Here is a 27,840-nt window from a genome sequence, read left to right on the forward strand (position 1 = left end):
AAAAGGAATTCACCAGGGAAAATAAAATTCATGAGGGGAAATGAATTTGAGCCAGCTGGCCTGGGCTTGTGACCCAGAAACCCTGCTCACTCTGTTTGCGTGGCCACTGTGACAGTCACGTTGCTCACATTGAACACATCGAACACGGTCACTCCCCAGGGAGCCTTCCCTTGTCTTAGAGTGCTTTGGGCCCCTGAGTTTCCGGGGAGGGCTGGGAGGGGCCTGAGTAAGGAAGCTGCTCTGGAAAGCGGCAAGGAGCCAGACCCTCTCAGGGATCCTCCTGTCCTTGGGAAAGTCTCTAGGGCTGTGGTGAAAGGTGTCCTCCCACTGGCGTGGCCGAGGGGGAGCGGCAAGAAGAGACAGGAAGAGTCGGGCATGGAGCTGTGGGTGACAGCACTACTGAGCGAGCTCAGCACCTGTTGGAGATCTCTGAGGAGGTTCACCTTGCTCCTGCTGTGTGTGTCTGGAGAAGCCTTATCTATTCTCTGTTGCATCCTTCTGGTACCTTCTCTGAGGAGCTCCTGACAGGGGAGTTGGGGGATTGTTCTGAGGAAGGTCAAAGGCATCTGGCAGGTTCTGAGAGCCTTTGGGGTGTATAGGAGGTGTCATTGAGAGATGAAGGAAGCCCCTGGGGAGGTGGGTGTGCAGGGCCTGGGCATTTGGGAGCAGTTGCCTTTGGGAGAGCCCCTTGCTCCTTTCCTGCCCGCCTCTAGGGCAGGTGTGTCAGGCTTCCGCTTCTTGGGTGTGGGGTGAAGGGCGGCAGGTGAAAGGATGACATCAGCCTCCTCCGCCCCTGGGCCCTGCCTGTTTGAGGCAAAATGTTTTCTGGGGCATCTCCAGAGCTGGCTCGCACGGAGGGCTGTCAGTGGGTGCCCCTTTCCCTCTCCGGCCTTCTCCTCAGCCTGCTGGCCAAGGAGGGAGAGCCAGAGAGAATGTTGCTGGGTCCTGGGGGTTCCCCAGGACCAGAAAAGGAGAGGTTCTCCAGAAGGTTCTGGGTGAATGCCTCTCTGTAGGACCATCATTTCTGAAATTGGCAGAGGGGTGGGCGGGGGTTGGGGGTGGGGGTTGGGGGGGTCCTTTTGCCTCAGTGACCAGAGGCCTGAGGGCAGAACATGGGGGCTAATTGTGAGTTTTGTCATTTTTTTTTTCTGTTGGAGGCAGGGGAGTGGGTTAGGCTGGGGGCATGGTTCTGAAGCCTAGAGAGGAGGAGAAGATGTGGGACTTGACCCCAGTCAGCAGTGCTGGGAATCCTAGGGGCCTGCTGCAGCCTGCCTCCCCACCTGCCGAAGGTCTTCAGCGGGTGGAGTTGATAACCTGGAGAGTTGTGGGTGGAGGAAGGGTGTGGATTGTGTTTAAATTTAGAGAAAGTTAAAAAAAAAAAAAAAAAAGAAAAAAAATGGCACAAATCTCCATTCCTCTCCTGCCTCTGCCTCTCCCTCCCCAAAATGTATGTCTGAGCCACTTCTTGGGTTCATCAAAAAGAAAGGCTTAAGGGACCTTCACAGGCGTGGGACTGGAGGTAATTTTTCCAGATGACTGATTCATTGATTGATGATTGGACTGACTCATGTTGAGAGGGAAGAGGTCACGGCTGGGGGACATTCCGAAGAACTGGGGCCTGGGTGTGGTGGGAGGGGGTGGGGGTGGACACCTGGCTTGGGGGTTCGGCGGCTCTCTGACTGTCACCTCCTTCTCTAGGCTCCTACTTCCCCAGCAGACTGTGTCTTCCAGATGAATTTGGAGACCTGGGTTCTAATCTTGGTTTTGAGGTGAATCTGAACAATTTAGGATGCTACTCAGGGAAGAGGTAGGAAGGAAGGGTTTGCCTCTGCTCAGGGGCAGGTGGGCAGTCCCCTGCCATCTCGTTGGGAGTCCAAACCACACACACAGTACTGGTTGGGATCAGGCTTTTAGGACCAGACTGCACTCAGGCTCTACTAACAGTGCCTCCGCCCTGCTCCCCCGGACTCTGCCTGGTTTGCTCTCACCGCCCCACATGCTTGTCTTCCGCCCGTTTTGGGTCTTTAAGTTCTATTCCAGCAAGCTTCCTGCTCCTGAGAGCATCATGATCCTGGGGCTCCTGGTCCCTGCAGAGCCGCTCTCCTGTGAGGAATTACAGTGCGATCCCGGTGACCTCAAGCTTTCCCCCCTCTGTGACCTGCTATCCTTTGACTTGGAATCTGTATTCCACATTGTTCCAAGTGGAGGGTAAGGGCCAGAGGTCACATAGTAAGTAGCCTGTCTAGAAATAGCTAGAAATAGCCGGAAGGAATCTTAACTCTCATTCCTTTACCTCCATGGCCTTTGTTAAATATTGCATTAAAACAGGTCTTTATAAGCCCCCTGCAGCTTATGCTGAGGCAAAGCCAACCCATTCAGGTCTGTGACTAATTGTGGCCCAGCCTTGTGTGTAATCCATTAGGGAGGCAGCAGCCGGGGCAGGGGGATGTGAACACTGGAGCCTGTGTGCCTGAGTTCAAATCCAGGCGCTACCATATGCTACCTCTGTGGCCTCAAGTTCTAGGTCTGTAAAAGAGGGATAATGGTGCCGACCTTGTAGAGTCAAGGTCGTTAGGAGGTGCAGATGGCTTGTTGTGTCCGCAGCACTTAGAACACTCCAGCTTCAGCTCCTCGGCCCCAGGGGCCTCCTGGGCGCGGGCATGACTTTGAGAATGGGAGCTTGGTTTGCAGGCAGATGACTCCATTCAACCAGAGGAAATTTCTCCAAGGAGAAAAGATGCTTTCGTTTCTGTGTTCATATAGCAATGGGGTCCCCAAAGAGTGACCCTTAGAAGCCACCCCTTAGAGATTAGTCTCCCTGAGAGAGGGTGTGTGTGGGGGAGAGGGGGGCTGTGGCTAATCTTCTACTTTAAAACTGACCTGGCCGGATGTGAAATCCATTAGGGACCTGGGCCTTTGCCATTTAACATCCCCTTAGGGGCTGACTGACCCCAGGTTTGATCTGGGAAAGGCCTTAGGCCATGAGTTTCTGCCCCATTGTTCCAGCTGCTACTGACAGCGGGGAGTTGGGGCCAGTGCCTGACAGTGCAGCAGGCTATGAAAGGACACCAGAGTCCCACAGGACTGGGGGTTAAGGGCTTGGGGCGGAGTTTGGATCTGTGTCTTTCTTTGTGCTGAAATGACAGTGTTACCCTGCGGGCTGGTTCTGTAGAAAGGCCTAGTTGGTTAATTTTAAAGGCTCTTTTGAGGAGGGAGGAAAAGGAGCAATGTTGCATTTCCCAGGGGGCTTTCCTCTGAGATGCTCAGAGTTTCACCAAGATGAGCTTGTTAATTAATCTGCCTTTGTTGCGCCTGGAAGGGAAGGGGAAGGCTGGAATGGCCTCAGCGCTACCACTGTGTCCTTATCTGCACAATGAGAGGCTCCTGTAGATGGATGAGGAGGTGACAGCCCTCTCTCTGCCCAGGCTGAGACCTAAAGTGGCAAAGTGCTGTGCTGGAGAGGGTCCTTGCTGGGCTCTTGACTTTTGGCTCAGGTGAAGCATGGTTTGTTCACCATCATCCGTTTGTCAGATCACCTCTAAGGCCGCTGAGCTTAGGTCCCTTTCTGGGGCAGGGCATCTTACACTAGTCACAGTCACACGGGGAGTGTAGGGGTAATCCTGGGGCACTGTAGGAGTAGGTAGAAGGGGGCTCCAGGTTTGTATTCTGGGGAGGTTTTTAGAAAGGGGCTTCTAATCTGAAACATGAAGATTGGGTATAAGTGACACATGTTGCGGGGAGGTATGACTTGGGGTAGACAGGGAGATAATCATGACCAGGCAAAGAGGACATTTGCAAACGCCGGAGCTCAGGGGTACTTGTTCCAGGTTAGGCCAGAGGCACAGAAAAGCAGGGGGAAATTCAAGGCTGCCAGACTGAGGCCACCTTCTAGATCCTCAAAGCTGTGAAGAGTTCTAGGCTCCGGTCTAGTGATTTCTGAGCCCTAGAGCTAGAGGTGAAGACTTTGGGTCAGTGGTAGTGACCGTGATGTTCTAGAACTTTGTTCCTGTGGGAATAGCAATGAAATACCCTTTCTGGAAAGTGGTGCTGGTGAATTGCAGTCTTCTGGAGTTGGGTGGAATGTTCATCCCTTTCCCAGAGGCCGCAGCCTCTCCCGGACTTACTGCTCCAGGTTGGCCTGCCTGTGAACAGCACCACCTGCTCAGGGAGTAAAGTCCACCCGGGGCTGTGTTTGCCTTCCCCGAGCAGTTTCCTGCTTGCTGGCTTTCTGAGGAGCTGTGCTAAAGGGAATTTAGGGAGGCTCATGGGTGGCTCAGCCCTGGGGCATTTCCGGTCCCGGGTTGAGTCAGGGCCTACACCAGGTGCTGGGGGTTGGGGAGCCTTTGTACTGTCTCTGCCTTCCTTCCCTGTCAGGATCCAGAAGGTTTCAGGTTCAGGGTGAAGTCGCCGGTGCTCCAGACACGTAATCCCAAGGAGAATCTTACCCTCTGGCATGTGTGTTGTCTTAGATTGTAAGAGCAAAATTCTTTTTTTTTTTTTTTTTTAAATTTTTTATTAAATTTAAAAAAAAATGTTTATTCATTCTTGAGAGAGAGACAGACAGACAGACACAGAGCATGAGCAGAGGAGGAGCAGAGAGAGAGAGAGAGAGAGAGGGAGGGAGGGAGGGAGGCACAGAATCCGAAGCAGGCTCCAGGCTCTGAGCTGTCAGCACAGAGCCCAACGCGGGGCTCAAACTCACAAACTATGAGATCATGGCCTGAGCTGAAGTCAGACGCTTAACCGACTGAGCCACCCAGGTGCCCCACTAAGAGCAAGATCTTCACCTGTCCTTGCTGGCGACCCCAGCACAGGCCCCGACAAGTGGGCGCTTAGGAAGTGCTTTTTGACAGCCGCTATTTATTATCAGATAGTTTATGGAGCCCTTGCCCCGTGCCAGGCACCGCAGTCAGACCTGTACGTGCAGCAGGTCGCCGCATCCTCGCTGATGCAACCCACGGGTGGGTGCTGAGATGCTGAGGTTCCGAGAGGCTGGGAGCTTTGTCAGGGCAGAGGAACCGGGCTTGGGGTCCTGTCAGAAGGCACCCTGACTGCTGCTGTGGTGGGAGATGTCCTCCCTGCTTTCCTGGGGCTCAGGTTTCTGAGCCCTTTATTGTCCTTGGATGTGGTCTGCCCCCCTCACCCTGGGAAAGCCTGGCACGAGGAAGGCATGCTACTTGGGCCTCCTTGTGCCTGCTGGTGGGCTCTGAGGGCAGGGACCCCCTCCACATTCACAGCTGTGGTTTTGAACACTGGTGGAATGCATAGACATAACATTTCCATTTGAGCCATTTTTAAGTGTGTGGTGTTTCAGCAGCATAAAGTGCGTTCCCAGTGTTGCTCATCTGTCACCACCGTGATCCCCAGGACTTTGATTACCTCGCAGAATGGAAACTCCGGACCCTTTAAATACTCACTCCCCATTCCCTCCTCCCCCAGCAGCCACGCTTTCTGTTTCTGGGAAGGTCCCGAGATTGAATTCTTTGTCTGTCCTGCCCAGAATCTCCCCGGAGTGCCCTCGCCAGGCAGCGATGCCAGCATGCCTGTGTCTGCTTCCCTCCGCCAAGACGGCAGCCAGGGGCGGCCGGTGAGCCTCACCTCCACCACATCCTCGTCGGGTTCGTCCCGTGACAGCCGCGGTGCCATGGAGGAGCCCAGCGTCTCTGAGGCCTCGGCTGAGAACGGGGCAGGCTCCCCCCGTGGCCGGCACCCCCCCAACGGCAACCCCAACTCCAGCGGCTGGCAGAGCGTGAGGGGGCCCCTGTCCCCGTTTGGCAGCCGGGCCGCAGCAGCCCCGGCGCACAAGCTCAGCTACCTGGGCCGAGTGGTGCGGGAAATCGTGGAGACGGAGCGGATGTACGTGCAGGACCTGCGCAGCATCGTGGAGGTGAGGGCTGCCACCCGAGGGGCTGAGTTGGGAGGGGGGCCGGCCTCTGGCACCTGGTGGCCCACCCTCTTGTAAACCTGCGTCCACCCATGGAAGGGAACTTCTCCCTGACAGTTTGTTCCAGAAGACCTGCTTCCCATGGAGTGGTAGGAGGTCTCAGGTGTCCTGCCCTGGGGAGCTCTGACTGCTCCCACTGCCTTACAACTTTGGGTCACATCAGTGGCCGGCCCACAGAACCTCCCGCAGGCCCTTAGGGGGCAGGCACGGTTGGTGGGGAGGGGCGGGGACTGCTGTGCTCATGGACCCTGAGCACCGTGAGGACATTAGCCTGGACGTTGCTTGCCTGTGCCCAGATCCCTGCTCTGTCCTTGCCTGGCTGTGGGGTCTCAGGCACCTGCGTCTGCCCCTGAGCCTCAGGTCCCTCACCTGAGACATGAAGACACACCCACCTCGCAGGGCCATGTTGGTGAAGCGTTTCACACTGTGGACACACGGGAAAGTGGCCACGTGGCTGCCGCTGAGAAAGCCGTCTGCTCGCTGTGGAGGGAGCTGTGTGTTTGGGGTGTGTTAGGGCTGCCGTAATTGTGTGGGTAAAATGCAGACGTGTAGTCTGTCTTGGTTTAGGAGGCAGAGTGCCTTCCGTGCCCATCTCCCGGCCTCTGCCAGGTGGTCGCTGCCAGCCTGTTGATGTATTATCCTCACCTCTGCCTCCACCTTCCTCTCGCCACCTTCTCCATGTCGTTTCTTCTTCTTCTTCTTCTTTTTTTTTTTTTAATGTTTTTTAAATTTATTTCTGAGAGAGATAGTGTGAGCAGGGGAGGGTCAGAGAGAGAGGGAGACACAGAATCTGAAACAGGCTCAAGGCTCTGAGTGGGCTGTCAGCACAGAGCCCGACGCGGGGCTCAAACCCACGAACCATGAGATCATGGCCTGAGCTGAAGTCGGACACTTAACCGACTGAGCCACCCAGGCGCCCTTCTGTGTCGTTTCCTCTTGTAAGGACACCAGTCGTTGGAGTTAGTGCCCAACCTAAATCCAGTAGGATATCGTCCTGAGATCCTTGACTTGTTACATCTGCAAAGACCCTATTTCTGAGGTTCTGAATGGAGATTAATTGCGGGGTGGGGAACGGTGCAGCCTGGTATGGTGGGCCATATCTGCAAAGTCACACTGTAGTTGTAAATGCAGTACAGAAATGAGGTGTGGCTGGAGGAGGTGGGGGATGGGACTGCGCGGGGGCGGGCTCTGATGCCTCCCTCCACGCAGGACTACCTCTTGAAGATCATTGACACGCCTGGGCTGCTGCAGCCAGAACAAGTCAGCGCCCTCTTTGGGAACATAGAAAACATCTATGCACTGAACAGGTATGGAGTGGGCCTGACACGCACTGTGTTCTGCCTGTGAGGCCCGTCTCAGGATGTGACATGTGGGCTGGGGTGCTGATCGCTGACCGTGGGTGGGTAATGGCACTATAATTAGCTCCCTGTAGGAGAGAGGGGGTGTGGGATCACGTGCCCTGCGGCTGATGTGCTTCCTGTCAGGCAGGGGAGACCATCTGGGGCCATGCACATGTTAGGTCCAGCCGGGGCCAGCACACCCCTCAGGGAATGGCTGGACTCTGGCATGTGATGCTCTTCTCTCTGTCCCTCTGTGCCCCCCTTGTCTCTTCCATCTTTCTCCCCTTCTTGCACATCTCTTAACTTCCTCTTCACCTTCCCACTGACCACATGGGAAATTGGGGCTCCCTGGAGCTGGTCGGACCCATCAGGTGAATGAACAGACCAGGCAAAAGGGAAGACTGAGTAGGGCCTGGCGAGAGGCTGCTTCAGGGCAAAGGGGCCCCTTGAGGATCTGGCGTGTGTTGCCTGGGCCCACAGATCCCCCAGGGCAAGCAAGGCAAGGGCACTGGTCGGAGGAGAGTGCCAGAGGGAACAGCATTGATAGGACACGAGGAACTTACCGGCTCTCTGAGATGGGCTGAGGGACTTCAGCCTGTGCAAGCTTCAGAAGGCCCGGAGGGCAGGTGCAGGGGGCCGGGCCGGGTGCTGGTGGGGGTTGGGAAGAGAGATGCATGGGGGGAGGCCACAAGGGAGCATTGTTTGTTAGGGTTTCCCATAGCACCCCATCCAAGGTCAGGTGCACCCTTTTCTGCATCTGTTTGCATGGAGCAGGGTGGGAGGGGCTTTGCTTCCTTTGGGAGTCCCAGCCCTCTTCTTCCTGCCCCTTTAATCTCTGCCTTTGTGTGTTTGACTCCTTCTGCTTGCAGAGGAGCTGTCTCTCCTCCAGAGGTGGGTACCCGTGTCCCCTTTCTCTTGCTTGCTGAGCATGTGGGGCTCCTTTGCTCCCCATCTTTGCGGCAGTGCTGAATACTCTCTGGTTGCTGGCCTGTGTGGGGCTCACTCTGGGTGGGGGAGGGGGGAAGCCCTGACTCTTTGGTGTGACACCAGGGCTGTCTGTGTATCTGGGAGCCAGGAGGTTGGGGAGGGGATTTGTTGGTGGCCGTGGAGGCTGTGAGCTGTTTGGGGTCTGATGACCACTCCCCCCGCCCCCAGCCAGCTACTCCGAGACCTGGATGGCTGCAATAGCGACCCCGTGGCTGTGGCCAGCTGCTTTGTGGAAAGGGTAAGAAGGGCTGAGTCCTTGCCTCTTGTGCCACCTTGCTGGGGACTCAGAGGCTTCTGCCAGGTGCCCTGCCTCAGCTGGGAAGGCATTCTGGGGTGGAGCCAGGGGCTGTAGGTGGAGGGGGCATCCCAGAGAGATGGGTACAAGGTGGATCTGCAGGTGTTCAGGGAAAGGGGGCAGAGTGGACTCGGGGGGTCAGGGCCATGTGTTTGGTACACCCAAGTTTGCCATCTCCCAGAAGTCACCATCTTTGTTCTCTTCTTAGAGCCAGGAGTTTGATATCTACACCCAGTATTGCAACAACTACCCCAAGTGAGTAATTGGGGTGGAGAGGGGGAGTAGAGTTACTTGGTGGGCCTGGAGCACCACATGCCCCCATCTAGGCCTTCCCAGGCAGTGATGGCCGCCTACCCCCCCCCCCCCCCCCAGCTCAGTGGCCACCCTGACCGAGTGCATGCGGGACAAACAACAGGCCAAGTTCTTTCGGGACCGGCAGGAGCTGCTACAGCACTCTCTGCCCCTGGGCTCCTACCTCCTGAAGCCCGTCCAGCGCATCCTCAAGTACCACCTGCTGCTCCAGGTAACCCAAAGGTCTTCCGGAGGATGTCGGTGGGGGGGGAGGGGGGGACTGGGAGAGGGGTGGGGCCTGAGGCTGGGCTGCCTAAGCGCCTGTCTCCCATCTGTCTCCCACACAGGAAATTGCCAAACATTTTGATGAAGAAGAAGACGGCTTTGAGGTGGTGGAGGATGCCATTGACACCATGACCTGCGTGGCCTGGTACATCAATGACATGAAGAGGAGGCATGAGCATGCAGTCCGGCTCCAGGTGCTGCAGGGCTGGTCGCTGGAGGGGCATGCAGGGGTGGTGGGGTGGGGTGCGGTGGTGCTTGGGAGAGGACACACAGCTGCTGCTGGACTGAGCGAGGGCTGGTTTCCCCGTGGGGAGCCCCGGTGGCAGCGTGTGTGTGGCGGGTACAGGTGGTGGCTGTGTCTGCGGGAGTTTCTGAGGCACCCTGGACTCTGGAGCTCCCGGCTTCTCTGCTGCAGGAGATTCAGTCGTTGCTCATCAATTGGAAGGGACCAGACCTGACTGTCTATGGGGAGCTCGTCCTGGAGGGCACGTTCCGCGTGCACCGTGTGCGCAATGAGAGGACCTTCTTCCTCTTTGACAAAGCACTGCTCATCACCAAGAAGCGAGGAGATCACTTTGTTTACAAGAGTCACATCCCGGTAACCAGGGTGCTGTCATGTTCTCTGCCCCATCCCCCCTTCTCCACCTCCCACATTTTAGTGGGCCAGTCTCCACACCTTTTTATTTAAAGATTTTATTTTTGGGGTGCCTGGGTAGCTCAGTCAGTTGAGTGTTAGACTCTTGATTTTGGCCCAGGTCGTGATCCCAGGGTCATGGGATCGAGCCCAGAGTTAGGCTCTGCACTGGGCGTGGAGCCTGCTTGGGATTCTCTCTCCTTCTCCCTCTGTTCTTTCTCTCTCTTAAAATAAAAATAAATTAATTAAAAACGATTTTATTTTGAAGTAATCTCTCCACCCAGTGTGGGGCTCGAACTTAGAACCCTAAGATTAAGAGTCACATGCTCTACTAACTGAGCCAGCCAGGCACCCCCAGGCTGCATTTCTTGACCTCTTCATGGGCTCTGGGTTGGTGTGGATGTAGCTCTGTCTCTCTGAGATTACTCTCCCTGCCTCCCCAGATGGTCTCAAGGGGCTGGGCCCCCAGGTCACTCCACCCCCCAATATCGCTTCTTGTGATTGACTGTACTCTCCCTCTGCCCCAGTGCTCTTCCCTGATGCTGATTGAAAGCACCAGAGACTCCCTGTGCTTCACCGTCACCCACTACAAGCACAGCAAGCAGCAGTACAACATCCAGGTGAGGGCTGGGAGGCCGGGGACCGAGCTGCCCTCTCAGCTCAATTAGCTCTGGGCCTCGGTGTCCCTCTCCGGAAGGCAGGGATCATTGTGGCCATCTCTCAGGCTCATGCTGAGGAGTTACGATAACCTCGCGGAGGCCCAGCACAGGCCATCTTTCTGCCGCTGCCCCCTTGACAGGTGTGGCCTACAGTGGATGGCTTCAGGCGGTGACAGTAACGCCTGGCTCCGTCTTCCTCGGTCCTTCCAGGCCAAGACAGTGGAGGAGAAACGGAGCTGGACGCACCACATCAAGAGGCTCATCCTGGAGAACCACCACACCACTATCCCCCAGAAGGCGAGTTCCTGGGGGGTACCCCACCTCCTCCGATGGGGTGCAGGGAGAGGCAGTCCTCAGCCAGTGCCAGGGGCTCCACTCGACAGTGGGGATCAGACTATGCCATCGGCCTCAGCATCACACTGTGGGTGTCCCAGGGCAGTAAGAGCCGAGCCGGGGACCAAGGGAGGCACGGCACACAAGTGAGGTGGTAACGGGGTATGCTTCCTTTCCTTCCAGGCCAAGGAGGCCATCTTGGAAATGGACTCCTACTGTAAGTGCACCCTCTCTGCCTGCTTTGCCCCTAATTGTGCACATCTCTAGGTCGTGTTGCATCCTGGGGAAGTTCTGCCTGCTGCTTACATTGCAGGGACCAGGGAGGATGGGAAGGGGAAGCTCCTTTTGGCAAAGGCTAGGGGTCTGCTGCAAGGTCAGGGGCACGGTCCTGCTGGCAGGTGCGACTCCCAGTGCCTCACATTCCTGGATGGAAGACGGAAGAGGAGGGAGCTCTGGAGGCTTCTGGCGCCTGGAGCTGGGGTGGGCAGCAGAGGTGTGGTCAGGTGTGGTCAGAGTCTGGGCCAAGGCTGATTGTGAATGTCGTGTGCAGACCCCAGCCGGTACCGCTGCAGCCCAGAGCGCCTGAAGAAGGCTTGGTCCTCCCAGGACGAAGTGTCCACGCATGTGCGTCAGGGGCGCCGGCAGTCTGGTAAGGGAAGGGCTGTGTGGGCAGGACCGGGGGTGGGGGACTGTCTCGGCAGCGGCACTGGGGCTGGCTGTCACGTCTCCGGACATCTTGGGAAGGGGCAGGAGGGAGGGTCGCTGGGCACGTGTGGAGCGCCCCTTCCCAGTGCTCCTGCTTCGGGCCCTTCTTGCACACCAGGAGTGCTTGTTTACTCAGGCCTTTTACCCAGGCTGCCCACGTTTTCCAGTGCCCCCGGAGTGCTTGCTTACTCAGGCCTCTGTGTCCGTCAGCCTTCCTGCGACCGAACCTTTGCTTTTCTGCCGCTCAGAGTCCTGGGGCTTGGCCAGGAGTGATGCTCAGACGTCATGGGTGCTCCCCAGCCTGGTTCTGGAGCAGAGTGGAGCAGAGGCAGGACGAGGGAAAACAAGTTAGACGTCCAGTGGCACCAAATCCAGACAGGAAATATTTACTTTGAGTCTCAGGGAAAAGTTCAGTTTTCCTCTGCTGGGTTTTCTTCCATGACTGGGCTTGCGACTATGTACTTGGATTTATTGGAATGAATCGTCTGTTGAAAAAGAGAAAGCCTTGCTTTCATTCTTAGCTTGGGGGGTGATAAGTGTGTGTGTGTTTTCTACGTCTGTCTGTCAGTTTGTACTCCACTCTTCAGTCCGAGGCCCAGGGACAGATTTAGCTTCAGCTGGTAACTACCAGATGTAGACAAGGCGAGAGTTGGGAGGAGAAATGTCTCAGAAACCCCTGGAGAGAAGATTCGAGAGTACTGGCAGCACTGTCCTGGCTTGGAGCTCCGTGGTGCCCTGGGCTTTGACTGGCTGTGACCACGGGTCCCCTGAACAACTATGTGGATTGACACGTGGGCTTTGGTTTTCTGGAAGATGGGGAGCCAAGCGGTCTCTGGAGAGCTTTTGTGATTTTGTTTGGTTACGTATTCCTCCCAGTGGATCTTAAACCCTAGGCAAATATGCTATGGTTGCAAAAGTTTTAATGATGTCGTATTGTTAAAAGCCCCAAATTGGGGATGTTACTTCATACATTTCTGACCCTTTTTGTTTTCCTTTTTTCTGTAACGTTCTTTCTGCCCTTCTAGCGTTCCCCTTTAACCTGCCATGGCTTTGAACTGGAAGTTTCTGGCACAAGGAGGTAGTGATGGTGGTGGTGGTTCAAACAGCAGTACTGTCTTTTGTAACATCAGCATCCAAACTGTAGCTCTCAAGGCATTCGGGAAATGGGCTGTTTTAGAGCTAAATTTCCACATGACCAAGACTTTTGCCCGTGAACACTGCAGAGTTGCATTCTGTTTACTTGTTTTCATACTTTCGTTTTAACCATTATGAAGCAAACATCTTTCTTTTAAAAAAAAATTTTTTTAATGTTTATTTTTGAGAGAGAGAGACAGAGACAGGGTGCAAGCAGGGGAGGGTCAGAGCAAGAGAGGGAGACACAGAATCTGAAGCAGGCTCCAGGCCCTGAGCTGTCAGCACACAGCCCGACGTGGGGCACAAACAGTGGGATTGTGACAGGAGCCGAAGTCATACACTTAAGTGACTGAGCCACTCAGGCGCCCTGACACAAACCTCTTTCTAAAACATGCTTCCTGCTCTTGAGCCTTTTAGGGTAGAGGATGCTGACCACAGTTGAACTTTTCTGGAGTCGGAGGGACAGCATCGCTGCGGTGTGTGAACCTCTAGGGCAGTGGCATTTGCCGTGTGTCCGTCCTGACCCCGGAGCGTTGGTTCTAGTCTGTTGCAGTGTGCTCGCCTATACCGGCTCTTCTCCCCCGCTTGTGTTGTTTGAAATCGGTTGACTGCACTTGTAAGTGGTGTGGGTAAAAACAGGCCGGCAAGGGGCTCCTGGCCATCTCAGTCAGTGGAGCATGTGACCCTCGATCTCGGGAGTTTGAGCCCCATGTTGGGTGTAGAGAGTACTTTACTTTTTTTTTATTAAAACAAAAATTTTTTTGAGTTTATTTATTTTGAGGGGGAGAGAGAAAGCATGCGTGACAGAGGCAGAGAGAGAGAGAGAGAGAGGACTCGAACTCCTAAACTATGAGATCATGACCTGAGCCGAAATCAAGAGTCGGTTGCTAAACCGACTGAGCCATCCAGGCACGATGGGTGTAGAGGTTACTTTAAAAAAAGTGTTAAAAAAGGGGGCACCTGGTTGGCTCAGTTGGTTAAGCGTCGGACTTCAGCTCAGGTCGTGATCTCAAGGTTCGTGGGTTCGAGCCCTGCATTGGGCTCTGTGCTGACAGCTCAGAGCCAGGAGCCTTTCTTCAGATTCTGTGTCTCCTTCTCTGTCTGCCCCTCCCTGCCTCAAGCTCTGTCTCAAAAATAAATAAACATTATAAAAAAAAGAATCATTAAAAAATGTGTTTAAAAAAAAGGGCCAGGAAGTTGCTGAGAGGGAGACATGGGCCCTGTGTGAGCACTGCAGCGAAGCTTGGAGCCACCTGCTCTGTCTGCCTCCGGGTGGCCTCCTCCCAGGTTGCTGAGCCGGGCAGGGAAGCACTCTGTGTACGGAAGGTGCTGCTGTCACTGCTCATCACCTCTGACATCTTCTCGATTACAAGCTTTAAGATGAGAGAATAGGGCATTCTACATTTCTCACTTAAAATACAATTGAATACACACACACACACACACCCCCACCCAGGGGAGAAAACGTCTTCAGCATGCTCCCCCATGCTCAGGAACAGCCGGAAGGCCTCGGTAGACTTTCCTCCTGCCTCCCAAGTTTATAGTGGGCTTCCCAGTTAACACCAGTAGGGCAAGAACAGGATGGGTTAAGGTGAAGTCTCTGTGCAGATGTCCCTCGACACATATCTTCTTCTCCCTGCCTGCCCGTCTCAGGTCTGTTCCCAGAAGGGCTGGGGTCCAGGGTGCTGACACCATCGGCCTAATGGGTGTGTCTCGTATCTTGTTCCCAGAGCCTGGGCAGCCCCTGTTCGGCCGGGCAACACTCCCCAGCAGGCAGCGAGGCTTCATGGAGCCAGGCCTTAAGGGCCGTAGGAAGTCGGGTGCGACCTCTGCTTTCCAGCCAGGGGTGCTGCGAGGGGCTTGGCCTCGGGTGTAGCTAAGGCGCTGAGGTGCTTCTCGCAGGGAGGGTGGGGCTTGAGGTAGAGCCAAGGATCTCCAGAGATGCGGCTGGTTGGTCTGAAGGAGGTGGCATGGGGCCACGGCCCCGGAACTGAAGGCCCTGGGCCGGGTGCACTCACGCAGCAGTTGTGGGCAGAGCTGCTCCTGGGGGCTGGCAGTGATAGCGGAGGTCCCCGGGGTGCTGGCCGGGGGTGGCCTGGGCCCTGCCTCGCCGCATGGCAGGTACGGAGCCCTAGGGCTGGGGGCGGCCGAGCTGGAGGGGCCTCCGAGCTGGTGGTGGCAGCGGCGCTGTGAGCAGGGGACCGGGCCTGGCACGGCTCCTTCCAGGCCTGCACTGACTCTCTGCTTTCCTTCTCAGAGCCCACCAGACACCAGCTTAGGCAACTCAGTGAGAAAGGTGAGTGCGGCACGGCCAGGCCTTCCTGTCAAGCTCTAGCATAGGGGCAGGGAGGTGACACAGGTAGCCTTCTGGGTGGGGGTGTTGAGGACAGTTTAGAGGGGACACTGCCTCTCTTCCTCCCTGGAGGTGGGCCTCCTCCCTTGCTGTCTGGGAGGGGGCTTGAGTTTTCCCTCCCCACACGCCCCTTGCACGCTATCCTCGGGGAACAGCAGGAGTGAGAGACACGCATAGACCTGTGCTGCTCTGCCTCTCCCAGGGCCTCTGCTCTGTCAGTCATTCCTTTGAAAGCCCAGGAGAGGCCGGGTGAGGGTTCTGGGAGTGGGAGCCCTGCCCCGGGGGGCTCCTGGCTTCTGTAAAGAGGCACTCTTGCTTACTGATCTCTTCTCCCGTCACCCTTGCGTGTGTGCTGGAACCCTGTGGTGGCAGCAGGCAGAACAGCGGGAATGAAGGTAAGGCCATTTGGGCAGACAGGACGGGCCTGATGGAGGGGGGTGGGGCTGCCAGGTCAGCGCCCCCACCTCTTCAGCTCACACTGTCTTCGCGCAGTCCACAAATCCCTAGCAGGCACCTACTGTGTGCTGGCCTCTGTCTTAAGAGTCACAGAGATGAATAAGCCTTGGCCCTTGCCCTGGGGGCCCTTCTGTACCCTTTCCCTGGAACGGTACCCTGGTGGCCGTCCGGCCTGGGCCTTCTCTGTTTTCTCTCTCTGGGTCTTGAGTTCCTGACCAGGCTCCAGCCCCAGCTCTCCCAGGTTCCGGCTTCCCACCCTGAGGACCCCCACCCCCATCCTCACTGGGCCCTGGTGGGGACCAGGGGTTGGGTGTGGAGGTGTGGCTTTCTCTGGGTAAGGCCTCCCCACCCTCAGCCGCTGGCCGGAGGAGGGGGCTCGCCCGGAGCCTGGTCACGAGGGGGTCTTGTGCTCTGAACAGCATGCAGGCAGTGCCGGCGTTCTCCTGGACTTTGGGCGGCCTCCTCGTGCTCAGGGCGTGCAGCCAGAGGCTGAAGGGGCTGCCCGGGCGGAGCAGGAGGAGGAAGAGGAGGAGGAGGAGGTGGAGGAGGAGGAGGAGGAGGAGGAGGAGGAGGAGGAGGAGCAGGAGCAGGCCTTTCAGGTGTCTCTGGAAGACTTGGCAGGGCATGAAGGCAGCGAGAAGGGGGCCGGGCTGGAGCCCCAAGGCTCGGAGGAGGAGGAGGAGGAGGAGGAGGAGGAGGAGAGCCTGGCAGTGGCGGAGCAGGTAGCCGACTTTGCCAGCTCCCTGCTGGCCGCCCTCCACTGCTGGCACTATCGGGCCAACGCTTTACTTTTCTCCCGGGGCGCTATGGTGAGGTGTCTCTTTGATCTCCCCTCCTCCTTGCATGTTCCCTGGCGAGCGCATGCCCATCTGGGGGTTCGCTCCCCTGCCCTCCCGCCCCTCCGTCCTGTTCCCTCACTCCTGCCATCAGCACTAACTCCTTGCCCGCTGTCACGCCCTGGTGAGCCCCTGGCATGTGCTGTTCCAGTACCGGGCGTGAACTAGCATACTACCCAGTGAGCATGACTAATGGGGTGGGGGTGGTGGGGAGGGGGAGAAGGCAGCGCACAGCGGGGCTGGAGGGGCCCAGCGGGGTGGACTTGCCTGAGGCCACACACCTGGCAGGGCTTGCTGTGTCCCCAGACCTGGCAGTTCAGGTGGACTGCAGAACGGCTCAGGTCCCAGGCTGGCCCTCAGGACAGCCCAGCCCCCTTGGGGCTCAGAAGCTTCTGCCCATGTTGGGCTGCAGAAGAGACGAGCTCCCAGTTGTCCCAGGAGCTGACGGTGGCCCTCTGCTTCCTGCAGGAGAAGGGGCGTAGGGAGTCCGAAGGCCCCAAGAGCCGTAGAAGGCCCAGCAGCCGGTCTCCGACTAGTGCTGAGAAGCGCATGAGCTTTGAGTCCACCTCTTCGCTGCCAGAGGTGAGTGGCCAGCGGAAGGGGAACAGTGCAGGAGTGCCTGGCGCGTCGGGGCTGCACGTGGGGCTTCCAGGCACGGGCTCTCCTGCTGGTCCCATGGGGACACAGTCCCTCCTCCTCCTCCTCCCTCAGGGACTCTTCAGCCCTTCAGCAAGCTTGTCTGGCCAGTGAGTGTGTGGTGGTGTGAGTGGGCAGATGCAGATGCTTGTCGAGGGCCCTATTAGTGGAAGTGACCAGATGTTGGGTCCCTTCAGCCAGGCCTCCTTGTATAGGGCGTAAGGCCCTGCCCCCGCCAGCATGCCAGACATTTAAGTCACACCTGTGACATCCACCGGGCACTTCCTACATGTCCAGTGTTTCCTTTCTTCCTTCTGTTCCCTGCCAACAGCCCAGGTAGAAAGAGGCTCAGAGAAGTTGTGTGACGTGCCTGACATTGGGCAGCTTCTGAGGGGCAGAGCTGGGATCAGAGTCTGTGACTCAGAAGCCCACCTTCCCCCGTGCTGTTGTCGGTTTTGTGGAACCGATACCTTTGTTTTCCTGAAGTGATAAGAATATGTTTCTGAGGCCTGGACCCCCCCGGGCAGGCCTCCCAGCCCGGAACTAGGTTCCTTCTCAGGAACCTGGTTGACGCTGGATGCGAGTCCAGTCGACCGACGAAGCAAGCCGTAGGCATGGCTTTACGTTTTCTAGCGGCCACGTTAACAGATTATTTAATTATTTAATGCCAACTATTGTTTCAACCTGTTATCAATAGAAAAACCCATTCATGACATTTTATACCTCGCACGAAGTTTTTGCAGTTGGTGTGTATTTTGCCCTTATGGCTGTTCTCAGTTTGGACTCGTCACGTTTCAGGTGCTTGGAAGCCACCGGCAGCCGGCAGCTGCCATGCTGGGTGATGCAGGCCGAAACCATGGGCTCTGCTTTGCAGACTCCCGCCTAGAACCATTGGAATTGGCTGTGATTCCTTAGAATGTAGCACGTTTGCTCTTCTTCCTAAAGGTCCCTCTGGAAGGCTGCCTGTACTGGCTGGTTTCATGGTTCAGATGACCTTCAAGGTGGTCAGGAGGAAGTTCTTGAATTTACTTCCTTCCTTGCCTGTCTGCAAGGCATCTGCAGACTTGTACATAGGGCCAGACGCTGGCTGGTAGGGGCCAAATGCCTGTCTACACCCTCTGACAGGACTCTAGCATGTGGTCCTATTGCCCCGTGGACCCTCATCTACACATGAGGTCCTGGCCCCTCAGGGAAGGTGGGTTTGAACCCAGAACAAGCCCCATGTGGCCTGTAGGGCTTTAGGGAGCTGCCTCTCCATCTGGCATATGCTGTGTTGTATGCTCCCACCTTGTCCCTCTAGCTCCCAGGCAGGCTGCCACTGAGAGGTGCCAACACTACCCAATATGTGTTCTTAGAATTTTCCTTGGGTTTTATGACCCAAGCCCCGACGCTGCATGATGACTGGGGGACATCATCACCTTCCTCTCCCTAAGGACCTATGTCCTCACTCTTGAGTTGTGCTCATTCTCATTGCCTTTGGTCCTAAACTGCATGCCCTCTTGCTGAGCTGAGGCAAGTCATGCTGTCCCCTTATCCTTTGGATCTTATGAGGGCGGGTTTTGGCTCACATAAGCTCTGTTATCCCAGGTTGAGCCGGATCCTGAGCCTGAGACAGACCAGGAAGTATTTGCTGCTGTGGAAGTTCCCAGCATCGAGGAGGTGCCCTCAGACACGGAGTCTCCAGAGGTCCTGGAAACACAGCTTGATGCCCACCAGGAGCTGCTGGGGCTGGACCCCCCGGGGGACATGGTGGACTTTGCGGTGGCCGAGAGCACCGAGGACCTTAAGGCTCTGAGCAGTGAGGAGGAGGAGGACATGGGTGCCACACAGGAGCCCGAGAGCCTCCTGCCGCCATCCGTGCTGGACCAGGCCAGCGTCATTGCTGAGCGGTTCGTCAGCACCTTCTCTCGGCGGAGCAGCCTGGCGCTGGAGGACGGCAAGGCCAGCGGCTTCGGGAGCCCGAGGCTGACAAGCCGGAGCAGCAGTGTGCTCAGCCTAGACGGCAGTGAGAAGGGCTCAGCCCGGCATGGCAGCACCACCGACGTGCTTGGCTCGCAGCTGCCCCCAGATGTGGACAGCACTGTGGGGGCGGCCATGGAGAACGGCCCTTCGGTCAACGGGACGGAGCCCCCAAGCCCAGGCTGCCCGGCAGAACCCGACAGGTCTTCCTGTAAGAAGAAGGAGTCGGCACTCTCCACCCGAGACCGGCTGTTGCTGGACAAGATCAAGAGCTACTACGAGAACGCAGAGCACCATGATGCGGGCTTCAGCATCCGGCGCCGAGAGAGCCTCTCCTACATCCCCAAGGGGCTGGTAAGAAACTCCGTTTCCAGGTTCAACAGCCTCCCCAGGCCGGACCCGGAGCCGCTGGCTCCACTGGGGCACAAGAGGCAGGTGGGCTCCCGGCCGGCCTCGTGGGCCATGTTCGACCTCCCAGGCCCCGACCCGGCCAGTGCTGGGGAGCCAGCTCCTATCACGGACACTGAGTTCCGGCCGTCTTCAGACATTGTGAAGATCTGGGAGGGAATGGAGTCTGCCGGGGAGAGCTCTCAGAAGGGGCCCAGCCAAGGCCAGGCCAATGGTTTTGACCTGCATGAACCGCTCTTTATCCTGGAGGAGCACGAGCTGGGGGCCATCACCGAGGAGTCGGCCACTGCCTCCCCCGAGAGCGCCTCCCCCACAGAGCGGCCCAGCCCGGCCCACCTGGCCCGGGAGCTGAAGGAGCTCGTGAAGGAGCTGAGCGGCGACGTCCAGGGGGAGCTGGTGGCTCCACTGCACCCCCGCATCGTCCAGCTCTCCCACGTGATGGATGGCCACGTGAGCGAGCGAGTCAAGAACAAGGTGTACCAGCTGGCCCGCCAGTACAGCCTGAGGATCAAGAGCAAATCTGTGCCGGCCAGGCCATCGCTACCGTGGGGAAAGTCGGCTCCCCCCATTCCCTGCCTGCAGGAGGAGGCTGGAGCACCCTCGGGCGGCAGAGGTACAGTGAGCGGGGTGGGCCCTTCCTGTAAGTCTGGGGTGGAAGAGCCTTTTAGGAGCAGGTGGGCTCCTGGAGGAAGGTGACCCTGTAGAACCATGACCAAAGGGAGGGCTGGACTCTACACACAGGGGGCGAGTGGTCCTGCTTGAACACCCTCACTGCCTTCTCCCGGCCCTTCCTGTGGTGCAGAGACCTTAGGAGGAAATGTGGCCATGGGCCTACTCTCCCAGGGGAGTAGAAGCTCTGGTCTTTTCTGACTCCTGACCCCATGTCCGCCACCTTTTCCTCAGTCTTCCCATCGCCCTCTGATAAAGGGGCCGTGGATGGTGCATGTGACTTCGCTCCCATCACAACCTAAACCCCAGGCAGCAGCCTTGGCTGGAGCGGGAGCAGAAGGCAGTTCTGAGCCCTTGCTTGCCCTCTGCCATCCTGCCCAGTGATTCAGTCAGCTCACTCTCTCCCCACAGGTAAGAGAAAGCCGGAGCTGTCCCTCCTCAACAGTGAGCAGCCGGTGGACCCGGAGCACAGCCCGCCCAAGCCCTGCTCTCCTCGGCATTTCTCCTTCAGCCCCACTGCTTCTAGCCCGAGGACCACATCGCCTGGGGTCCGGCCCTCCTCTCGAAGCCCCCTTAGCCCCCTCGACGCTGAGACGTTCAACTGGCCTGATGTCCGAGAGCTCTGCTCCAAGTACACCTCCCACGATGAGGCATTCCAGGCCGAGGGCAGCCGGCCCCGTGGCCAGCCTGTCAACCGGAGCCGCTCGGTGCCAGAGAACATGGTGGAGCCCCCTCTGGCCGCCAGGGTGGGCCGCTGCTGTAGCGTGGGTGCCAAGAGGGGCCGGGCAGACCCAGAGGTCACCCAGCCCCAGCCCCCTGGGGGGTTGCCCCAAAGCAGGCCGGTCGGAGAGGAGGCCCTATATGTCTCTGCAGACCTTACCCTGGAGAACAACCGGCGGGTGATCGTCATGGAGAAGGGGCCCCTGCCCTGCCCCGCTGCGGGGCTGGAGGAGGGCAGCGGGCAGGGACCAAGCTCGCCAGCAGCCGCGGTGGGACGGGACCTGGATTTCCTGGAGTCTGGGATTTCCAGGAGTCCAGAGTGTTGGCCAAAAGAAGAGGGTCCCAGGGACCCAGTGGACCCAGGCCAGCAGGGCAGAGTGAGAAACCTGAGGGAGAAATTCCAGGCCTTGAACTCCACAGGGTGACACTGAGTCCAAGGAGAGGGAGGAGCTGTGCGGCGCGGCAGGGATGGGGAGGGACCTCTGCAGGCTTGCCTTCAGGCCTGGGCTCACGCTACTCACGAGGGCCCGTGGAAGAATGCTCTGGTCTTCACCTGCTGGGAATGCGCTGGCTCTCCCCTGGGCTCAGGGCAACTCTCCCCGGGGCCCAGGTGAGCCCCATTCCGACCAAGGCCAGTACAACTACTTCCCTTGTATATAGTTCTTCTCTGGTGAGAAGCTGCATATTTAAGCTCTCCTCTTCCCAGGGAGAGCAAGCCGAGCTCAGGCCTCCGGGTAGGGCTGACCACTGCCAGGCTGAGGAGCCTACCCAGAGGAGACGTGGGAAGGTGGCCTGGGGAGGCTTTGCTCTTTAATTGTGTCTTGTCTTAGGATCCAGGCAGGAGCAAGGCCCATAATTTATTGCTTTCCATTCCATGGTGTATTTGTGTGCACACGTGTTCATGTTCTTTCGTTGTTGATTCCTCTGCGGTGAAGAATGTAACGCGCTCACTTCAGGTACTTTTGCAGGTTGTCTCGCTGATCCTGTGGTTGTCACTAATGTATATATGTTTCATTATTTGCCGATGGTGCAATAACCACTGCTGACCAACCGGCCTGTGTGTGGCTCCTTACTGGGCCTGGCTGGGGTGGGGACAGTTGATCGAGGCCAGGGACGTCTTAAGGAGGCGGGCTGCGGGGGCTGTTGCTCTCAGTCCCTCATTCGTCATCTGTGCTCACAAAGCATAAGGCCCCAGGGTGATCGCCGGGAAGCCTGGGACAGCAGGGTGTGCGGGAGGGAACTCGTGTTCTGTCTACCCCAGGCTGGTGTTCTGTTGGTGGCAGGGTGGGGGGAGGGGGGCGTGGAGAGACCCTGGCAGCTTTTAGCTTTCTCAAGGACCGAAGTTGGACTAAAAATGGTGGGGGAGATGAATGGAATGTTTTTCCAACGGATGTAAGTTTCCAGTGTCTGGTACCCTTCTCTCTTCCTCTCTAGCTAGTTCCCAGGAGGCATCCTAGGAGGCAAGGATTTTAAACTTGGGTCTGATCTGTCTTGAGGTGGCTTGCGGTGCTGTGGAAAGAGAGCACATGCCTTTTATCTGGGATGGAACCTCAGTTTTCATCCTGTTCTCAAAGGGTCTTTTCTGGAGAGGGCAAGGAATGTCTGCCTGTTTCTAACTGGGCTTTCTGCCCTCACTGGGGAGCACCAGCCTTGTTCGGCCCTGTTCCTGCAGGTGGTGCTCCCTAGGTCTGCTGGGTGAGAGCTTCTGACCTTGGAGGACAGACTCAGCCTGGAGGCAGGTGTGCAGAGTCTACAGGGGCCAGGGGAGGCCTCTCCTAGGCAGGAGCAGACAGGGCTAGATCGTGTCCTACCTGTTGTCCTCAATGTTCTGTGGTTTCCACGGTTGCTGAGGATAGAGTTGGCTCCTCCCAGCCATGTGTTGGGGTATGATGCTCAGTAGCCACAAATGTACGGGAGTGAGAGTCCGGGCACCCAGGTTCTGGTCCCATCCTCTGCCATTAACTAGCCAGGTCACCTGAACTTTTTCCTTACCTACAAATTGAAGGAAATGGATGATGTACTGCTTCTCAGACTCCCTCAGACTTTTCAGGGGGCAGGGCCTGGGCAGTGGTAGTGAACACCTTCCCCGCGTGCTGCTTAGCCATCCAGGTATGACAGGGAGCCTTGAACCAGCTCACTGGTTCTCGCTACCAATGAGAATGGTCAGTGGAGCCTTTTGAAAAACGGCGATGCCTGTTTCAGCCACCCAGACCAAATGAAACCGCCCCTCTGGAGATGAATCTCGGGCCAAGTGAGGGCCAAGATCTCTGGCCGGAGCCCTGTGGGGGAAGGGCTTGCTGAGTGCGTGAATGAGTGAGCGTCTCTCGATAAGTCTCAGGCAAGGAGGCACAGCTCCTGGGTGCCGGCATAGGACTCCCCAGGGACAATCCAGAGACTGGGGCTGTCCCTTTGTCTCCATGGTGGTGCCCCCTTGCTCAACCACCCCTCCTTGGTCCAGTTCAAAGGGAAAGAAAACTAGTCAAATAGATGAGAGAAATATGGAGCATTATTGATTTATTAGAAAAACTAGTAAATGGGTTTTCTCTGGTTGGTGGAAGCACATTTGAGCAGGTGGAGGACAAGGCCCCTCTGGCCCCAGGGCCACCCCCAGATCACGTGGTCTGTACCCAACAGGGTTGCAGTCATGTGTAGCTGCCTCCTCCCTTGTGTCCTCCCTGAGCTTGCTTGTCCAAAGGACCAAGTCATATGGTCCTGGGTCCCTGTCCCCTCCTACGAAAAGGAGGGGAGAGAGATCTAGGACCAACCTCGGGGACCCTGGTTGCCCTCCAATAGGCAGGAAAGAGAAATGGTATGAGGGAGATGCTAGGCCTTCCACAAGCTTCCTGTTACTGGTGCTCATTGTGGGGGCCAGGAGGAGGCCTGAGGACCCTCCATACCCCCCTCAGCCAATCAGTTGAGGCCAGGGGATGAAGGGGAAAGGGAGAGGGAAGGAGGACTGCCTGACCATGCCCAGAAGGAGCTTCCTCTAAGCTGCCCTGGGGAAGAAGCCTGTTATGCTGGTGTGGACAGGAGCTGTGTCAACCTAGTTTGGGAATACTGTTAAAAGACTGCGAAGTAGAAAACATAAGGAGGAGAAAAAGAAACCTCGCCAGGACACTAGGAGCTTAGCCCCATGTGGCACAGTTGCCCAAAGCTGGGCTCCTGTCAGTTCAGTCCTGTTGGCTGAGTGCCTTGGGGCCTGCATGATGTGACAGGGATGCGTGGGGAGGTGACAGTAGAGAGCGGGCCACATGCAGCTGGCTGCCCATCTGGGGGACCTGGACCTACCTCTTCCTTTGGGGTCCTTTCATTCTTTGGATTATGGAGCTACTGGCTGGAAATTTCGCACTTCAGTTGCAACTTTGGCACACATGGAGGGGACGGGGTGGTCCTTGGTCTCCCTAAAGATTGGCCCAGGGAACGAGTTGAGGAAGATTTTTGACACTACCTGCTCTTCAGTAAGGAACATGCTCTCTGCCTGTAGCAGGACGTGCCCTCAGATGCACTAGAGGCCTTCTTCATTGCCAGGTGAGAATAGTCACCTCACTGCCGCCTGCCTTGGTTTCCCCAGCTGGAGAAAGAAGCTGGTGAGTGCTCTATACTAGCTTCCCTGTAGATGCAAAAAGGGATGTGGGATTAGATGCAGAGAGGCCAGGTGAGGACCCTGGCTACAACGGTGGGACCCCCTGATCTGGGGGTGCTGGGCTCCACTGGAGAACTTCCCTCACGTTCTTGTCTGAAGTTAGCTTCCCCGGGGCGGGGTGGCATTGATCTCTAAGCTGGGCCTGCACTAGGGGCTCCTGGGAAAGCCTAGTAGCTGCATGCCTACCCTTGTAGTTGCTACATGGGCCTCACCCATGTGCAGAGGAATCATCTGGGTGTGTCTAAGGCTCCTCATGGGGAAGGGCCCCAGGAACTTTTATGGTCTCTTCAGGGGTGACACCTGCTGCCCCCCAGTGTGACTCCTCTTTTGGACCTAACCCCAGTTAGGATGCCGGGCTGGCACTGTATTGCTTTCAGGGTGCTGGAGGAGGTCCTTGTTGGAACGAGTGCCCTCTTCCCTCCAGAAGTTCGACCTTAACAGCATGGGGAAGGCTATTCCTGGGGAAATAAGTTGTTGCAGGGCTCCTTTTGGCTGTGTTTTGGGGCGATGAGGGGGGGTGTTAGGTGCAGAGGTCACCAAACATCCATGCGACTTCCCCAAGACCCCGGGAGAAGCTGAGCACAAGGGGTGCCATAGCTTCATGGGCCGGACCCCAGCATTTGTCCCAGCTGTGCAGGAGTTGTAACATGGGTGGTAATACCCAGGTGTGGTTCCTTGTGCCTCCCCAGAGTGATAGGTCATGAACTTTGCTGTCTGGCCGGTACCCTCAGATGGTACCAGCTGCAGACAGGAGCCACTGGGCATGTGGCTTGGGGCTGCTTTATTGCAGGTGCCGGGGCATCCCTCTTGTATCTAGGGATTTGTCCTGTCTCCCTAAGGGGCCCTGGGTCTGAATCAGACTGTGCTGGCTTGGCGGGGAGTGGGGGAGTGCCCAGGGCTGTCTGCCTCCCTCACCTCTGAGCCTTACGCTGCTCTGTTGTTTTGAGAGGACCAGCTTGAGAGCTTTTACCACCTATGGTGGTATCAGAGGGTGCCGGAGGCAGCCTGAGGCCTTGCATTTAAGACCAACCAACGTTGGATGGTGTCCCCTCACCGTTTTGGGTTTTTTTGTTTTGTTTTGTGAGAAAAAGAGCAGGTGGCCCCTGAGGTGAGAGTCCCAGTTCTGAGGAAGCCCGGTGGGGAGGAGGCCTGTTGTGTCCCCTGGGTCCCCAGAGGCCCCTTGCTAAAACCCTGTGCGTATACGTGAAGCTCCTTCCTCATGCCCCTAAGGGGCAGGTCAGGCATTTCCAGTGCCCTCTTCCCTTTCCCTGGCTGTGACCAAATGGGAGGTGGCCCCAAGCAAACAAACCTACTTTGGGAGTGAGCAGCTTCTGAGGAACCTCGACTCTCTTTGCCAACTTTTATGGGGCTTGGGGGCTAGAGAGCCCTCAGCCCGGAGGAGGGGGGTGGGAGAGGAAGGCCTGGGCCTGGGAAGCCGTTTCCTGCCGCAGGGGTCCCTGGCCCTCCGCGGGGACTGTGACTGCACGAAGGCGGAGGCAGGCGTCAGCCAGCGGGTGGAGGCAGGGATCCCGGCACAGTAGGCCCCGGCCTTGCAGCAGGCAGGCGCAGGCAGCAGGGGGCCCGAGGGCAGGGCCGCGGCCGCAGGCGCCCCGCCAGTCCCTGCACAGCTCGGTCCTGCCGGCGGGGCGCCAGGGAGGCTACTTCTTTTTGGGGAAGAAGCTGAATCTCTTCTCCTTGTCTTTCTTGCCCAGGCTGGCGTCGGGGCCGGTGATGGAGGGCAGGGGCAAGCTCTGGGCCTTGACACGGATGCTCTGGGATTCGTTGATCGCGGTGCTCACACCCTGCAGCCAGGACAGCATCTCCTCCTGTGGGGTGGAAGGGTCATGGGCCGCAGCACGGGGTGCCCCTGCGACGTCTCAGGGAGCCGCCTGGGCTGCTCTGCACTTACCTCATCCTTGCCATGGAAGAGCCACTCGCTGCCGTTGCTGAGCCTAGGACAGAAAAGGGTGTCCTGCCATGGGGCCACTTCTGCCTAGACAGAGGGCTGGCTCATCCCATGGACCCCTGAACCTCCCTCTGACCAGAACCCTAAGAGGCAGCGCCGCACCTCCAGAGAGAGGTAAAAATCTGGACCATCAGCCTCTTGGCTTTGAACAATGCTAGGCCTGGAGCTGGTCTCCTCCAGGGGCCCCTGTCCAGCCACTGATGCCAAACTGAGCCTCCAGGGAATGGGCACCGGCCTGGAGGGGCCTCACCTCAGCTTGAATACGTGCTTCTTCTTCTTATAGTTGGCAGCAACCTCACAGATGGCATGTCTCAGGGCCAGGGGTTCCTCCCCATGGTAGGGCACCCCCAGGGCCAGGTTCTTGGCATCCTTGTAGAAGGTCAGCTCGCTGTTCCGGAGAACACAGTACAGGTTGTTCCAGGATCTGCAAAAACACAGGCAGGTGGGTCGCCCACAGTCTGGGTATGGCAGCTCTGTAATCAGTTCTTCTAGCTTTACCAGTTTGTAAAAAATTATTATGCTACTTTTGCCCTGATAAACAGTAGTACATTTGAGGGACTCTTGGGTGGCTTATTTGGCTGGGCATCCGACTCTTGGTTTCAGCTCAGGTCATGATCTCACAGGTTCAAGCCCCACACATCGGGCTCTGGGCTGGCGGCATGGAGCCTGCTTGGGAGTCTCTCTCCCCCCCTCCCCCACTGGTGCTGTCTCACTCTCTCTCAAAATAAACTTTAAAAAAAAAGTAACACATTTTACAGTTAAGAAAGGAAATAAAAACCATCCGCCGGTAACTTCACTATCAAAAGTTAGCTATTGTTAACATTTTACATATTCTAGTCTGTTTTCTATTCACACATTCACATTTCCTTCTATTCATATATAATGAAAATTGGGTACTGAATATTTCATTTCATAGCCTGCTTTTAATTACATCCTGCTTTTAAGATTAACACCATATAATGAATGTTTTCCCATATCCTTCAATTCTTTCCCCAAAATAATTTTGAATTGCCATACGGTATCCCACATATATATAGATAATCACTGTGTTGGTAGGCCTTGTAATTACTGGAAATTCAAATAGTGCAATTTAGACAGCAATGGGACAAACATTGGTGCATAAACGTTTGCTAGAACTCTGATCTTACCTCTAGATAAGTTTCTAAAAGTAGAATTACTGAGTCTAAGACCAACAGTGTAAACTTAACCTTGCAAAACCCTTGTGCATCTATTAGCGTGTTTGATCCTCACCACACAACTGTGACATGAACAGAGTGGGGTTTTGTTTGGGTTATTTTTTGTTTTGTTGATGGAGATACACACGGTATACTGCACCAGCACTTTTTAAAGAGACATATTTGTGCAAATCAAGACTCGGCTGATGTCTGGGGGATGTGAGCTCATAAGCTACTGTGTGGGCTAGCCTGAGCTCCTTGAGTGGCCACTGGGAAACAGGTTGCCTTTTTACCTCTCACAATAGTGAATGCTGGGAAACATGAAGCTTTTCTTCCTCCTCTTCCTTTCCCCCTCCTCTCTTTGGAGGGCAGGAAGGTGAAGAATCTCGGGGCACATAGGGAGGAAGGATGG

The 27,840-nt window shown here is 56.7% G+C and overlaps 2 protein-coding genes across 6 annotated transcripts in view; one reads left to right on the forward strand and one right to left on the reverse strand.

Moving 5' to 3' along the window:
• The window catches only part of PLEKHG3 (pleckstrin homology and RhoGEF domain containing G3), a 42,816-nt gene extending 21,118 nt beyond the window's left edge, over positions 1 to 21,698 (forward strand). For 3 of the 5 annotated variants that reach the window (XM_039242146.1, XM_039242148.1, XM_039242147.1), the window contains exons 2-19: positions 5,501 to 5,887; positions 7,154 to 7,251; positions 8,440 to 8,509; positions 8,775 to 8,821; positions 8,939 to 9,089; positions 9,205 to 9,336; positions 9,558 to 9,740; positions 10,304 to 10,396; positions 10,646 to 10,732; positions 10,952 to 10,985; positions 11,319 to 11,417; positions 14,338 to 14,427; positions 14,865 to 14,903; positions 15,333 to 15,355; positions 15,836 to 16,138; positions 16,721 to 16,834; positions 18,476 to 19,868; positions 20,336 to 21,698. In XM_039242146.1, the coding sequence (XP_039098077.1) occupies positions 5,540 to 5,887; positions 7,154 to 7,251; positions 8,440 to 8,509; positions 8,775 to 8,821; positions 8,939 to 9,089; positions 9,205 to 9,336; positions 9,558 to 9,740; positions 10,304 to 10,396; positions 10,646 to 10,732; positions 10,952 to 10,985; positions 11,319 to 11,417; positions 14,338 to 14,427; positions 14,865 to 14,903; positions 15,333 to 15,355; positions 15,836 to 16,138; positions 16,721 to 16,834; positions 18,476 to 19,868; positions 20,336 to 21,069 (4,038 nt within the window). In that variant the 5' untranslated portion in view covers positions 5,501 to 5,539 and the 3' untranslated portion in view covers positions 21,070 to 21,698. The remainder of the gene's footprint in view (positions 1 to 5,500; positions 5,888 to 7,153; positions 7,252 to 8,439; positions 8,510 to 8,774; positions 8,822 to 8,938; positions 9,090 to 9,204; positions 9,337 to 9,557; positions 9,741 to 10,303; positions 10,397 to 10,645; positions 10,733 to 10,951; positions 10,986 to 11,318; positions 11,418 to 14,337; positions 14,428 to 14,864; positions 14,904 to 15,332; positions 15,356 to 15,835; positions 16,139 to 16,720; positions 16,835 to 18,475; positions 19,869 to 20,335) is intronic. The other 2 variants (XM_039242149.1, XM_039242150.1) reach the window with 2 other exon arrangements.
• Positions 21,699 to 23,143: 1,445 nt separating this feature from the next.
• Positions 23,144 to 27,840, reverse strand: part of SPTB (spectrin beta, erythrocytic) — a 72,846-nt gene continuing 68,149 nt past the window's right edge. Inside the window, exons 33-35 of the mRNA XM_039242145.1 lie at positions 26,504 to 26,677; positions 26,197 to 26,239; positions 23,144 to 26,113 (exon numbers count right to left, since the gene is read on the reverse strand). Coding sequence (XP_039098076.1) covers positions 25,946 to 26,113; positions 26,197 to 26,239; positions 26,504 to 26,677 — 385 coding nt within the window. The 3' untranslated portion in view covers positions 23,144 to 25,945. The remainder of the gene's footprint in view (positions 26,114 to 26,196; positions 26,240 to 26,503; positions 26,678 to 27,840) is intronic.

This window comes from Hyaena hyaena, unplaced genomic scaffold (genome assembly GCF_003009895.1).
Source record: "Hyaena hyaena isolate Hyena2069 unplaced genomic scaffold, ASM300989v1 scaffold_208, whole genome shotgun sequence".
NCBI lineage: Eukaryota > Metazoa > Chordata > Mammalia > Carnivora > Hyaenidae > Hyaena > Hyaena hyaena.